The sequence below is a fragment of the Ornithorhynchus anatinus genome, chromosome 10 (assembly GCF_004115215.2).
Source record: "Ornithorhynchus anatinus isolate Pmale09 chromosome 10, mOrnAna1.pri.v4, whole genome shotgun sequence".
Taxonomy (NCBI): domain Eukaryota; kingdom Metazoa; phylum Chordata; class Mammalia; order Monotremata; family Ornithorhynchidae; genus Ornithorhynchus; species Ornithorhynchus anatinus.
The window spans coordinates 7,014,165-7,029,449 of NC_041737.1; the positions used below are offsets into that span (position 1 = coordinate 7,014,165).

At 49.6% G+C, this 15,285-nt stretch overlaps 1 protein-coding gene across 1 annotated transcript in view; it reads left to right on the top strand.

The window, feature by feature from the left end:
• The window catches only part of MOB1B (MOB kinase activator 1B), a 37,261-nt gene extending 29,732 nt beyond the window's left edge, over positions 1-7,529 (top strand). Inside the window, exons 2-6 of the mRNA XM_029073826.2 lie at positions 1,758-1,924; positions 2,888-2,981; positions 3,858-3,991; positions 5,200-5,363; positions 7,284-7,529. Of these exons, the coding sequence (XP_028929659.1) occupies positions 1,758-1,924; positions 2,888-2,981; positions 3,858-3,991; positions 5,200-5,363; positions 7,284-7,361 (637 nt within the window). The 3' untranslated portion in view covers positions 7,362-7,529. The remainder of the gene's footprint in view (positions 1-1,757; positions 1,925-2,887; positions 2,982-3,857; positions 3,992-5,199; positions 5,364-7,283) is intronic.
• Positions 7,530-15,285: the final 7,756 nt, after the last annotated feature.

A 15,285-nucleotide genomic window follows, 5' to 3' on the forward strand; every position in this document is an offset into this window, starting at 1 on the left:
CCCTCCCGGGGGGAAATATGTCATATCCGTCCTTTTATTTATCTATATTCTTGTCCGTCCGTCCCCCCCGGACCGTAAGTTCATTGTGGACAGGGAACGTGTCTGTTATATTGTCGTATTGTCCTCCCCCGAGTGCTTACTACAGTGCTCGGCCCACCACAGACGTTCAATAAATACGATCGACTGACTGTCCGCCCTCAGCAGATGATGAAATCTCCCATCAGGGATGACGGACGAGCCTCTCGGTCCTAGTGATTATAATTATGGTACTAAAGTGCTTGCTACGTGCCAAGCGCTGTTCTAAGCCCTGGGGTAGATACGAGTTTACCGGGTCGGACGCAGTCCGTGTCCCATGTGGGGCTCACACTCTTAATCCCCCATTTTACCGATGAGGTAGCTGATGCCCAGAGAAGTGAAGTGACTCTCCCGAGATCAAACAGCAGATTCGGGACGGAGTGGGGATTAGAACCCAGGCCCGTGCTCTATCCACTGGGCAACACTGCTTCCCTGAGACTGGAGTCCTGAGACTCGAGGGCCAAAAATGTATTCCAGAGATGGGCGTTTAGTGCTACTGAGGCGACTCTCTTCTCCTCAGGCTGTCTTGGCCCTCCCGGTCCTGTTCCGAGGGCGGGGTGATACGAGCTACAGGGTGGGAGGGTGTCGGGGAAGGGGGACAGGGGAGGCACGTTGCTAAATGCACCAGAGGTGGTCTTCCCCCACGACGGCCAACCACCGCAAAACGGAGTGCAGCGCCCAGTCCGATAGATTCCCCGAGCGCCGCTCTTTCCGCCTGACCCGCGTCCGGGACGCTCGATAGATGGATGCTATGGATCCGTCGATTGGAAGACTCGTCTCGGCGAGAACGGGAGTTAGGGCTCCCCCGCAGCCATCGATTCTGCCAACTCTGTTGGGTCGTACCCTCCCAAGGGCTTAGTACAGTGCTCTGCACACGGTAATTGCTCCATAAATGCCACTGATTGAAAGAGTCATTCATTCATTGTTTCAGGCAGTAGTATTTATTATCGGCACTGTGGTAAGTGCTGGGGAGAAGCCCAAGAAAGGGGTAAATTAGACATGGTTCCGGGCCTTCGGGGTCTCCTAAGATTAATAATCGTGCTATTTATTAAGCACTTTGTGCCAAGCACTGTACTCATCACTGGCATAGCTAGAAGACCATCACATCCTGTACGGGGCTCCCAGCCTAAGTAGGAAGGAGGACAGGTATTGAATTCCCATTTTGCAGATGAGAGAACTGAGGCACAGATAAGTAAAGAGGCTTTTTAAAAATCGTACTAAGTACTTACTGTTTTCCAGGCACTGGGGTAGATACAGGCTACTCAGGTTGGACACGGTCCCTGTCCCACATGGGGCTCACAGTCTCAATCCCCATTTTACAGATGAGGTTACTGAGGCTCAGAGACTTGTCCAACGTCATAGAGCAGACAAGTGGTGGAGCTGGGATCAGAACCCATATCCTTCTGACCCCCAGACTCGTGCTCTCTCCACTAGGCCACGCTTCTTCTCCCAAGCTGTGGGAGAAGGAAGGCGTGGGCTGGTCCGGAACCCCTCGGTCCCCACCTTCCCGGCGGGATGGACCCCGCGGAAGTGGGGCGGAGCCCCGTGGGCGGGATGGGGAGGGATGGAGACGCAGGGAGCCGCCGGTCTCGGCCCGTCCGGCGGCGGGTGGCCCCCGGGCCGGAGACTCCCCGGCCGCCGCCCCCGTCCGTCCTGACGGGCCGTTTCCCTGTCGTCGGCAGCGGCAGCCGCTCCTCGAAAACCTTCAAGCCGAAGAAGAACATCCCGGAGGGCTCGCACCAGTACGAGCTGCTGAAGCACGCCGAGGCCACCCTGGGCAGCGGCAACCTGCGCATGGCCGTCGTGCTCCCCGACGGAGAGGACCTCAACGAGTGGGTGGCCGTCAACAGTGAGTGCCCGGGGCCGGGATCCGCGGGGGGGAGCGGGTGTGCGGGCAGGGGCCCGTTAAGGGAGGGAGGGTCTCCCCAAGCCGCGGCCCTTCGGCCGCCCAACCCTGATGGCGGCCCGTGTCCCCGATGGAAATACACCCGGCGGTCACCTGGAACGGCAAGGATTTCTGGGGCTGAGCCCCGCTTCCTCCACTCTCTCCGTTCTGCCCTTTCTAAAAATAAGAATAACTGTGGTATTTGTTAATTGCTTACTATGTGTCAAGCACTGTTCTAAGCGCTGAGGTAGATACAAGCTAATCGGGTTGGATAAAGTCCCTGTCCCGGACGGGGCTGACAGTCTTCCCCTCCATTTTACAGATGAGGGAACTGAGGTACAGGGAAATGAAGCGTCACGCCCAAGGTGACACAGCAGACAGGTGGTGGAGCTGGGATTAGAACCCAGGACCACGCTCCATCCACTAGGTCACGCCGCTCCGACGGGGGAGAACCTTGACCCTTGGGAATGTAAGCCCCTTGAGGGAAGGACCTTTGCCTGCAGCTTCTCTCTGTCTGCTCCCAAAAGCCTAAGACAGTGCTCTGCGGGCAGTAGGTGCTCCGGAGAGACAGGTGACTCCTCCGCTAGACCGAAAGTTCCTTGAGGCCAGCGATCGTGGCTTCCGACTCTTATCAGATTGTCCCCTCCCAAACACTTAGTTGGTACAGTGCTCTGCGTATAGTAAGTGCTCAACAGATATCATCGACTGATTGCTGGGTGACGAAACTCCGATTCGTTGGCGTGCATTGCGCATTTCCTTCCTGGAATTCCTCGAGGCCTGGGAACTTGTCCGTTAATTCTGTCGTAGCGTAGCCTCCCGGATGGTTGGTCCAGTGCTCCGCACGCAGTGAGTGCTCATTGAATAGCGTTGTTTGGTGGTCCGATCCCACCAACTCTGTGTCCTCATGCACCGTTGAATGTTTCGCAGCTGTGGATTTCTTCAACCAGATCAACATGCTTTACGGGACCATCACTGATTTCTGTACGGAGGAGAGCTGTCCGGTCATGTCCGCTGGCCCAAAGTAAGCCCTGCTAACTGCCCCAACCCCAGGGAGAGACTTAAGAGACGGTAGTAATGGGAGATGTTCATCCCCTTGATTCTATTTATTGCCATTGTTCTTGTCTGTCCGTCTCCCCCGATTAGACTGGAAGCCCGTCACAGGGCAGGGACGGTCTCTATCTGTTACCGATTTGTCCATTCCAAGCGCTTAGTCCAGTGCTCTGCACATAGTAAGCGTTCAGTAAATACTATTGAATGAATGAATTGTGGTATTTAAGTGTCTACTATGTGCCGGGCACTGTACTGAGCGCTGGGGTGGACACAAGCGAATCGGGTTGGACGCAGTCCCCGTCCCCCGCGGGGCCCCATTTTACAGATGAGGGGATGAACTAAGCGCTCGGGAGAGTACAGTTTAAAATCTTGGCTATTTCATCGTGGTATCTGGTAAGCATTCAGTTAGCACGCGCCAAGTGCCGGGGAAGAAACGAGTGGGCCTTGCGGATAGAACGCGGGCTTGGGAGTCAGAAAGACCTGGGTTCTAATCCCGGCTCTACCACGGGTCTGCCGTGTGACCTTAGGCAAGTCACCTCACTTAGTAATAATGATAATAATGTTGGTATTTGTTAAGCGCTTACTATGTGCAGAGCACTGTTCTAAGCGCTGGGGGAGATACAGGGGAATCAGGTCGTCCCACGTGAGGCTCACAGTCTTTAATCCCCATTTTACAGATGAGGGAACCGAGGCCCAGAGAAGCGAAGTGACTTGCCCACAGTCACCTAGTATAGTGTAGTGCTTAGTGCAGTGCTCTGCCCAGGGTGAGCACTCAGTAAATTCCATCGATGGATTTACCCCCTCCTATGCCAGAAGAACTGACGCTTGAATTCTTTTTCGAATCCAGATACGAGTACCACTGGGCGGATGGAACGAACATAAAGAAACCCATCAAGTGTTCCGCACCAAAATACATCGATTACCTGATGACCTGGGTTCAAGACCAGCTGGACGATGAGACCCTGTTTCCGTCTAAAATAGGTAAAGAAGGATCAGCGGTGGAATCCGGGTAGAGCAGGGCTGGGTGTGGATTCTAGACCGCAAGCTCCTTGTGGGCAGGGAACGTTTCTGCCAACTCTGTTGTATTGTGCTCTCGCAAGCGCTTAGCGCAGGCTCTGCACACAGTATGTGCTCAGGAAGCACGATTGATGGATTGCTCGACTGACTCCAGGTTCTTGCTGGGGAAAACTCTCTTCCAAAGGATTTTGATTGTTGTCTCTGTTGGCCAAGGAGCGGCAAGCCTGCTTAATCCAAAGGTCGTCTGAACGAGACCCTTCTGTTTGCAGTCGTATTTTTTGCTTCTGAGAGAGAAAAATACTAAGCCGACAGAATTAGAGGTCTCAAGTGACTCTTGGTTGTAAGACTTAATGAATTTTAGCAGCAGTAGTAGGGAAGCAGCACGGCCTAGCGGAAAGAGCAAAGGCCCAGGGATCAGAGGACTGGGGTTCTAATCCTGCCTCTGCCACTTGCCTGCTGTGTGACCTCGAACAGGTCACTCACCTTCTCCAGGCCTCAATCTGTAGAATGGAGTTGAAATGCCTGTTCTCCCTCCTGCTTAGACTGTGAGCCCCTTGTGGGACAGGGCCAGCGCCCAAACTGATGAACTCGTATCTACCTCGGGACTTAGTTCACATCGGGACTTAGTACACAGCAGGCACATCGTGAGCACTTAATAAATACCACAGTTATTGTCATCGCTATTAGCGCTACCAGTAATAGCTGTAATAAAGTTGCTGCCTTCTTCAGTTTTGGTAGATGCCTCCTCTACATATATGCTTTCTGCATTTGGCCTGGTGCTCTGCACACAGTAAGCGCTCAATAAATACTGTTGAATGAATCAATGAATAGAGCCTGGGCCCGAAAGTCAGACTGACCTGGGTTCTGATCCCTGCTCTGCCTCTTACCTGCTGTGTGGCCTGGGCAAGTCCCTTCACTTCTCTGTGCCTCAGCTCCCTCATCCGTAAAATGGGCATTAAGACTGTGAGCCCTCCGTGTGGGACGTGGATTGTGTCCAACGTGATTAGCTCGGACCTACCCCAGCGCTTAGTCCAGTGCCTGATTTATAGTAAGCCCTAAAACAAGTAACCCCCAAAGAAGAAAAAAAAAACACCTCAGCCCGGAAGGGACGAGGGATGAGACGCGGAGGCCAAGAGAGACTAATGGCGGGTCCCGTGTCTTCCGGCCCGTAGGCGTCCCTTTCCCGAAGAACTTCATGTCGGTGGCCAAGACCATCCTGAAGCGACTTTTCCGGGTGTACGCGCACATTTACCATCAGCACTTTGATCCGGTTATCCAGCTCCAGGAAGAAGCCCACTTGAATACATCCTTCAAGCACTTTATCTTTTTCGTTCAGGTAAGTCGCATTACCTGGGGCTAGAGAATCACCGGCGGAAGGTAAATTGCCGAAGGGTCGGGGAGGAAAAAAAAAAGTCACAGGAAAAGAAGTCAGGGACCGTCTCTATCTGTTGCCGATTTGTCCATTCCAAGCGCTTGGTACAGTGCTCTGCACATAGTAAGCGCTCAATAAATACTATTGAATGAATGAATGAATATGCCGAGCTGACTCTGTTGGGTGGTGCTCTCCTAAGCGTTTAATACAGCGTTTAATACGGCGCTGCATCCACAGTAAGCAGATTGACTGACGTGCCGGTCCAGGGCAGGCTGATATCAATGTCAGTCAGTCGATCGTATTTACGGAGTGCTTACTCTGTGCAGGGCACTGTACTAAGCGCTTGGGAGAGCACCGCAGATTTAGCAGACACGTTCCCTGCCCGCAGTGAGATTACAGTCCCTGGGAGGAGACAGATGTCAGTATAAAATAAATAATAAGTCAGCATCGGCACCCTCAGCCTGCCAATTGCTCCTGAGAGGCCGGGGATGTGGCAGAGCAGGGTCAAGGGTTCTAAACTGGAAGCTCATCGTGGGCCGGGAACATCTCTACCCATTCTGTTAAAATGTGCTCTCCCAAGTGCTTAGTAAAGTGCTCTGCCCACAGGAAACGCTCAGTAAATGTGATTGATTTGACTGGAGGTGGCTTAGTGGGGAGGAGGGGAATCAAAGTGTCTGGGGAGAGACGGGGTGGGGTCAGGACCCATCCGACCCCATGTCGTCCATCCAGCAACTCCAACGGGAAGCCAGCGCGCCGGTTGCCTTCCTGGACATATCCTCCCTCGTGGTTAAAATCAATCAATCATTGGTGTTTATAATAATAATAATAATGTTGGTATCTGTTAAGCGCTTACTTTGTGCCGAGCACTGTTCTAAGCGCTGGGGTAGATGCAGGGTAATCAGGTCGTCCCACGTGAGGCTCACAGTTAATCCCCATTTTACGGATGAGGTAACTGAGGCCCAGAGAAGTGAAGTGACTTGCCCGCAGTCACACAGCTGACAAGCGGCAGAGCCGGGATTCGAACTCATGACCTCTGACTCCCAAGCCCGGGCTCTTTCCACTGAGCCACGCTGTTTATTGAGTTGCTTACTGTGTACAGAGCACCGTACTAAATGCCTGAGCCAATACAACACCACAGAGGTGGCAGACAGGTTCTCTGCCCACAAAGAGAAGCAGCGTGGCCTAGTTAATAGCGCACAGGCCTGGGAGTCCGAAGGACCTGGGTTCTACTTCTGGCTCTGCCACTCGTCTGCCGTGGGTCCTTGGGGAAGTCACTTCACATCTCTGGGCCTCAGCGACCTCGTCTGTAAAATGGGGATTGACGCTATGAGCCCCAGGTGGGACCCGGACTGGGTCCAACCCGATTAACTTGTATCTACCCCAGTGCTTAGTACAGTGCCCGGCACATAGTGAGCACGTAACAAATGCCACAAAAAATAGGAACTTCCAATCTGGAGGCGGAGCCTAGGAATGAAGTCTAGAAGTGAATAACCCATCTCCCGCCTCCGACACTTCCTTCAGCTGGGTCCCCGTAGCCCTCTCGCCCACAAATTATTCCTCACCCTCTCTTCCGACTGCCTTGAGTCGTCTCCCCGGGTTTTGTCTTAAACCAGTTTGAACTGGTCCCCAGGAGGGGTCCCTTCTCTGCCGTATAATAGTATTGGGTCACGGCTTATATTCACGGAGAAGTTTCTAACGATTCTCAAGGAAACGGTGGAAATTTTCAGGGGGGAGTGGCCGGTTAGCTCTGTAATTTTCTCCAACACGTTGCAATATTTGAACGAGAAACCACCTCTGCAGGGTAGTACGATCCCACTGAAGTGACAGGGTTTCTTTCCCCTCCCTCTTTCCTCCCCTCCCCTTCCTCGCCCTCATCCCACACAGGAATTCAACCTCATCGATAGACGAGAACTCGCCCCTCTCCAAGAACTGATCGAAAAACTCACCTCAAAGGACAGATAAAAGGACGGAGCGGCGTTCGGATAGTTTGTCTCTCGAAGCAGGCATCGTTAGGGTGGGGGGAAGGGGGCTAGGGAGGGGGTATGGGTGTTGGTTTGGGGGTTTCTTTTTGGTTTCTTTTTTATTTTTTAAATAAATGAAACCATATATTCTGTTCTTAGAGAAAGCCAAGATCCATTCTCTATGGTTGGTTAGAGAAAATCTTTTCTGTCTTTTAGTGACACCCGAGAAGTGATGACTTTATTTGGTTCCATGTGAGTTTTTAGCCGATGTTGGATGTCGAAAGGAAAGCCCTGGTTGGGAGCTTAGCTGGATCCTTATCAGTGCTAACGGGGCGGTTCTGCACTGTGTGAGTTTTTAGCCCACTTATGAAGTCCCTTAAAGACTTACGTTCCCAAGTGCCTTTATCAGGCTCTCGCTTCTGAGGTGCAAAGCACATGTGCTGGAATCGAAAATCGTGGACTTCGACCCGGAACGCCTACCGTTGTCCGGGGGTAGGATATCTGAGCTAAAAAGCCATATTTTCCTTCGGTCGGTGATCTCCAGCTTTTAATACGCACAGAAACACAATTGTCAAAGATGCGAACGGAAGACTTTGAAAATCAACCTGTAAAATGTCTTAATTATTTTTTGCTAGCGATGGTGACACCCGCCGCCGCACTGTTCTCCAAGTGACGAAATCTCTGGAAGGCAGGTCTTTCCCCCTCTCTTAATGTCTGTGATATTGAAATTTTACCTCAGCAGAATGTGGTATCCGTTGTATCGCTCCGCCTCCGGTAGATGTATCTGCACTTACGAGTAAAATCGCTCCCGCTCCGGCCATTGCCGTGTCACCGCCGGAAGGGTCCCGTTCCCAACTGAGAGGTTTCTTAGCCATCCCCGAGAGAGCCCGCGAGTCTGCACAAATAGAAGGGGGCAACAAAAGAAAAAGAAAAGAAAATAGTTTCGCAGGCTCCGTTTCATATTCGAGAAAGGCCCATCTTACAGACCCAAGGAAAGGAACGTCGGCTTTGAGCCCGAAGCCATCCGAGCCCACGGGCCTTCCCTGGGGCCTCATCTTGTTGGGTTGAGCACAGGGTTCCGCCACTGGGATTTAGCCCCACGCTAAAATCCCCCGCCCGCCCCCTCCCCGCCTTTCTCAGAAGAGCACAATGTGAAGACAACTTTGGAGCTGTATTAGTCGCTTCCAGCACTTCCATTCAGTGAATGGAGCTGTGGTGCGTCTCACGGGAAGGCCTTTCCCGTTTTGGGATGGAGACCTGTCGTAGTGGGGTCCTTTGCTGCCAGGCCTTCCTTGCCGTCACCGAGAATTCCCCGGTTATTGGCTTCAAAAACTTAGGTTCACCCCTTTTTTACGTGATTAATCCCCTCCGGCTCCCCCTTAACGACCGCGGGTGTCTGGAAAACCCCGCCTAGTGTATTGTATGAGGAGAGATGCTGACTTCCTGAAGGCATTCCTCTGGGGGAGGTCCCCTTTTGGGCTACTTTTAATTTAATATTATTTTCCATTCAAACGACTACCACTCCCAGTTGCGGTAAGGCTCAGCCTGATTGCCGTTCGTACCGCTAGACTGTGAGCTCCCTGAAGGCAGGGATCTTCACGTCTACCGACTGTTGCATCGTACTCTCCCAAGCGCTTTAATTCAGTGCCCCGCGCGCAGTAAGTGCGCAGTAAATACCATCGATTAAGTATTCCGAGTGAATCGCCTTGCTCTCTGTTGGCAGAATCCCCTGGTCGGGGTACAGCGTATTTATGCTAAGTCCTGTTGCACTTGAGGCGGTTGTATCGGTTATTTGTAATCATTACAGGAAAACGTCCGTGAGAGCAAATAGATGGTACCTTTTTTTTAAAAAAAAAAAAACGGAGCGTATAGCTGACCAGATAGATATTATTAACTGAATCAGTTAATTCGTGGTGGGCGGAGAACACATCTACCAACTCTGTTGTATTGTCCTCTCCCACGCGCTTAGTTCAGCGCTCTGCACGCAGTAAGCGCTCAGTAAATACCACTGATTGATTGATCGTGGGGTCCAGTCTCCCCGGGGAAATGAAGCACGCATCTAGTAAAAAGTATCTAGTAAAGAGCCAGGATCTGGTTGCCGTCGACTCAGGCTTGTTACAGGTGTATTTGCTGCTGGCCTGGGGGAAGGAAGAAAAATGATCCTAGGCCGCGATGAGCCTGTGTTAAATTAACATTAGATTCGGTGCCTGGCCAACAGGAGCTAGTTTTTTCCCACGCAGTAGAAGGCTCAGCTGGGGGCCAGGTTCTCGCAACTTGGCTTCTCCCCCTCTAGAATGTAAGCTCGTCGTAGGCAGGGAACTTGAGTACCAACTCTGTTGTATTTTCCTCTCCTAAGTGCTTAGGACAATGTTGTGTCAGCGCTCCCTAAATACCACCGATGGATTGGCTTTGGGCCTCTCTTATTGCCAGGGACCACAGTTTTGGGAGTGAGAGTGGTTTTCCCGAAGCCCGCTTGGCGTTGCCCATCCGTACAGATACAGTGAGACGGTTACTCCGGGGACATCCTCCGTTGGTGCTCGTTCCCGGTTGGCTGCCCTTGAAGCCATTACGTTGGGCTCACTATTTCTCTCTCCCTTTTCCACCCCGGAGCAGAAAACAAAACATCGTCCCTGAGTTCTCAGCGACAGTCGTCCCTTCCAACTCAGGTCGGTCAGTTGCCGTATTGTACTCTCCCAAGTGCTTGGTACGGTGCTCTGCACGTAGGAAGCACTCAGTAAATACCCTTGATCGATTAAGAAATGAAATCCCTAAGGAAGAGCATCAAGGGACACCCCCCGGAGTAACCATTCTTTAGTAACTGTTAGGTTTGATTGAATAAAATCAGAATTAGGTGAGCCACACTAGTTCATTAATTACAAAAATCTTAACACTGTCCCTGAAAATAGATCTTCCCAACCCTCGAATGGCCCGGATTTCAATACTGTAGGCTGTGTCCTTCCCTTTTTGTTTCCCTTTCTTTGCCTAGAGAGTCCAGAAGGATTAGGATTGAAAGTGCAGAGGGAGGCTTCTAAGCAGTAGGAGAATTTAGATCAAAATGTGTAGAGAGAAGCAGCGGGGAAAGAGCCCGGGCTGGGAGTCAGAGAACCTGGGTTCTAATCCTGGCTCGGCCACTTGTCTGCTGTGTGACCTTGGGCAAGTCACTTAACGTCTCTGTGCCTCAGTTCTCTCATCTGCAAAATGGGGATTCAGTCCCTGTTCTCCCTCCTATTTAGACCGTGAGCCCCATGTAGGACCTGATGATGTGGTAACTACCCCAGCGCTTAGTTCAGTGCTTGGCACACAGCAAGCGCTTAACAAATACCACGATTCCAATTATTATTGTGGGCTGTGGAAATGTTGCCGTAACCTTTAACCATAACTCACCTCTCCCTGACCAGATTTTCTTTTCTTCTCTTCCTCCCAAAAGTTGTGACTTGCATCCTTAAAAGTTTCAGAAGAGCTCTTTGCTGGAAATAGTGTAGGCAAAGGACAATGAAAAAGCATGATAAAATATAAAGGGAGGGAAAAATATCTAAGGAGACTCTTCGAGCCTCTCCCTCACCCTAAACCCTGACACATATTCTCCTACACTTGAATTATAGGTCCGTAATAAAAGTCTGGAGATCGTTGTACGAACCTACAGTTAGAATTAACTTGGTGTACTTTAATTTTACTCAGTTTGAAGACTAGATAACATCGGAGGTACCGACAGCGTTTATAGAGTATCCCTTTTTGTATTCTGATTACAGTTTGTAATTTTTAGTTGTCTTTCTTAAGGAAGAGGGCGTGGGACGACAGAATGTATCTGAGGGGTGATCGAACTCTTGCTTTGAAACCAAACTGGGGTCTTGTAAACTCCATCTCTTCTCTTGAAACCTGATTTTCGATCGGCGTTACAAAGGGATACTCCGTTAGGGACTTTTCTGTGCTTTTTAACGTTAAACGTCGGAGCTTCACGGCGCGATCCTAAAATTCCTAATAGGAATGACAGTCTTTCAGTTTCCAGTAAGTTTTGATCTTATCTGTGTCTGTCTCCCCCTTACTGACTGTCAGCTCCTTATGGGCAGGAAACTTGCCTACCGACACTGTTTTATTCTCCCAAGCACTTAGGTGCTCTGCACACAGCGCTCAACAAATGATTGATTGTTCTTTTCAAGGTTTTTTTTTGGGGGGGGAGGATATTTTTAGAGGTAAATCTACCTCAAGATAGAAGGGGAACTTTTTACATGGTGATGGTGAAAACAATTCTGACCACAAATACTGTATTTTGTTTTCTTTCGCCTTATTCTCCTCAAGGCAGGGTTGCGAGTTCATTTCTCTCAAGTCAAGTGTCCGCAGACTGCCGCTAGTCGCTGAACTGACGTTTGATAACTTGTAACAGAGGGAGGGGGAGAGAGAGAGAGAATTTTTGAAGGTCAAATAGTCTCATTTACCAGTGTGTCAAGTTTTTTCTGCTTACTATGCAATCTAGAACCTTAGAGGTCTGGGGCTTCTTTAAGATGGAAAATAGAAGGCCTTGTCCCTAGACAAGGATAAGATTGGGATATTACAGTGTATGTCTCTCTGCTCTCTTGCTGGAATACCTCCTTAATTTTTCCCCAGTAGTTTATTTGCTGCTAAGGACTCGTCAGACCTTTCCGTGTCCTCTCTCTTCAGTTGGTATGTGCCAACTAGTAATACTTGTTCAGGAATACCTTTATAAATAGATCATCTAGACTTTCTCCAGAGCGTAAGCTACTCGTGGGCAGGAAACGTGCCTGCCGGCTTTGGCTGTAGCATGCTCTCCCGGGTGCTTACTACAGTGTTCCGCACACAGTAAGTACTCGATAAATACCACTGATTGAATAATCATCAGCCACAGTGTCGGGAGGCCCAGCGTAAATATTGAGTGGTCTGTTTTTCCACAGTACTATTAGCAATTTTGGTTAAAACTGACATTTCTCCGTGTTGCCTCAGAGAGCAGCCACTGGTAGCGAGGATGTGTCAGGGATGGAAAGATGTTTTTTTTCCTCTTCTTCTTTCAATCGGGGATTAGGGTTATTTTAAAATAAGACAACTGATGTTGAGTTCTCAGCCCGGGGGTTTCTTTCTTGGTTCGAGAGCCCCATCCCCCCACCCCTCCCCCTCATGCTTTTCCTCTGCCTTCTGTTTCTGAAATGCAAATCTTTCTTGTGAAGATGGCAAAATAACTAACTGTTGACAAAGTGCATTTTCATTTTAAGAACACACTCTCCCGAAGTGGTTCTTCATAAATTACTGTATTTTTAGGGGAAATTAATTTTTCTAGCCACTGAACTGTGTTTTATTTTTCTACATATGCAAAGAGGACGGTTTGGGCACAAATCTTGGAGGGAACCTGTAATTCTTTGCCATTTGAAGATGTACTACACACCGAAGTTGCATTACTAAATATAACCACTTAGGAGCATAACTTGAAACTTGGGAAGAGGATGCAATGAATGTGAACGAGACTTAGTATGAATAAAGGTAATTTCTGAAGACAAAGGTAACAAAAAGGTTTCAGAAGCCCCGTTGTTGTCGTGTGACATTGACGCTGAGTTCGCGGCGCTCTTGGCATTGTGCTACGCGTATGAAGACACGGTCCCCGCTGTCATGGATTTGATCACAGTCTCTTTATTTGCATTAAAGCGGTTGGGAGAACGATGAGATGTACGATATGAAATGCAACACGGGAACCTGTACTGTAAGCTAACTGTGCCAAATCGCTTCAGTTTGTCGTCATCATCGGTTGATATCCTAGGTTGAACCAATACATCTTTTTGATTAAAAGGAGGAAAATCTGAATGTCAGAAATTCTGAAACATGTCTTATTTGAGAGCTGTAAATAATGTATACAGGCTGTTGTTGGCGATGGGATGATAAAATTATTTAAATTCTAGGTTTTTCAGTAAGAAACCGAATGCTGTTTATAAGAAAAAAAATTAATAAATAGCTATGTTTGACCATGATTAATTATTGCCTTTGTCTTCCCCTACCCCAGGTGATTCCTTCTCCTTTTTTCTTTTTTTTTATGGTATTTATCAGCCCCTGGACTAAGCCCTGGAGAAAATGAAAGCCAGGCAGGTTGGACACAGTCCATGTCCCACATGGGGCTTACAGTCTTAATTCCCATTGTACAGATAAGGTAAATGAGGCGGAGTGAAGTGACTCGTCCAAGGTCACACGGCAGACGAACGGTGGAGTCGGAATTACAGCGCAGATCGCCTGACTCCCACTCCCGTGCTCTTTCCACTAGGCCACGCTGCTTCTTGAAACGGATAATTCATAGGGCTTTAGTGTGATCTAGTGCAACGCATTTCATTGTATTCAGTTCTTTCTAGTGCAACGCATTTCACGGTATTCAGTTATTTTAAATGATATCTGATAAGCGTTTACTACGTGTCAGGCACCGTACTAAGCTTCGGAAGTGCCGAACTTGGAACTTCTGCTTGGAAATGAATCTTACGCGGGTACCTTCCGTTGTACTAGATGACCGAGGCTCTAGCTAGGTTGGCAGAGTCGTCAGTCCTCAATCAAAGAGAACGAGTGTTTTGAATTATTCCCGAGGGTTAGGAATCGGTCGGTCAGTGGTCTTTATCGAGCGCCTGGGTGCAGAGCAGCGTTAAGCATTTGGGAGAGTACGGTAGGGTCAGCAGACATAATAATGATGTTGGTATTTGTTAAGCGCTTACTAGGTGCAGAGCACTGTTCTAAGCGCTGGGGTAGACACAAGGGAATCAGGTTGTCCCACGTGGGGCTCACAGTCTTAATCCCCATTTTACAGATGAGGTCACTGAGGCACAGAGAAGTTAAGTGACTTGCCCATAGTCACACAGCCGACAAGTGGCGGAGCCGGGATTCGAACCCGTGACCTCTGACTCCAAAGCCCGTGCTCTTTCCACTGAGCCATGATCTGCAGGGGAGGCAGGAACGAATAATTTTCATGGGCAGAATTTGAAAAGCACACGAGTTAATGCTGAAGTTAGAGGCTATGCGAGATATTCGTAATGACGGTATTTGTTAAGCAATTAATAATAATAATAATGTTGGTATTTGTTAAGCGCTTACTATGTGCCGAGCACTGTTCTAAGCGCTGGGGTAGACATAGGGGAATCAGGTTGTCCCACGTGGGGCTCACAGTCTTAATCCCCATTTTACAGATGAGGTAACTGAGGCCCAGAGAAGTTAAGTGACTCGCCCACAGTCACCCAGCCGACGAGTGGCCGAGCCGGCATTCGAACCCATGACCTCTGACTCCAAAGCCCGTGCTCTTTCCACTGAGCCACGCTGCTTCTCTATTGCCGTGCAATTGCCGTGTGCCCTGCACTGGACTACGCTCTGGGGGAGAGACAAGATAATTAGGTGTCCACATGAGGTCCCCAGGCTAATCGGAAGGGAGTATGATTTAATCCCCAGTTTACGGATGAGGAACTGAGGCGTAGAGAATAATAATTCTGGTATTTGTTAAAGAGCTTACTGTGTATCAAGTACTGTACTGAGTTGGGCGTAGATACAAGATAATCAGGTCCTACATCGGGCTCACAGTCTAAGTAGGAGGGAGAAAAGGTAACCCCCTTTTGCAGGTGAGGGAACTGAGGCACAAAGAAGTTAAGCGGCCTGCCCGTAGTCAACCTAAGGGCTGGTGGCAGAGCTGGGATTGGAACCCAGGTCCCTCGACTCCCAAGCCAGTACTTTTTCCAGCTGCTTCCCCTAAGATATGTCCTGGTCAGGGTTGGTGAGGAAATAATGATAGTGACTGTGGACAATTTGAGCACTAGCCAGAGAGTAGAAACTCATCCGAATCCCTATTTATTGCGCCCCTATCATGGGCAGAGCATGTGGCTCAATGGAAAGAGCCCGAGCTTGGGAGTCAGAGGTCATGGGTTCGACTCCTGGCTCTGCCACTGTGGGCAAGTCACTTTACT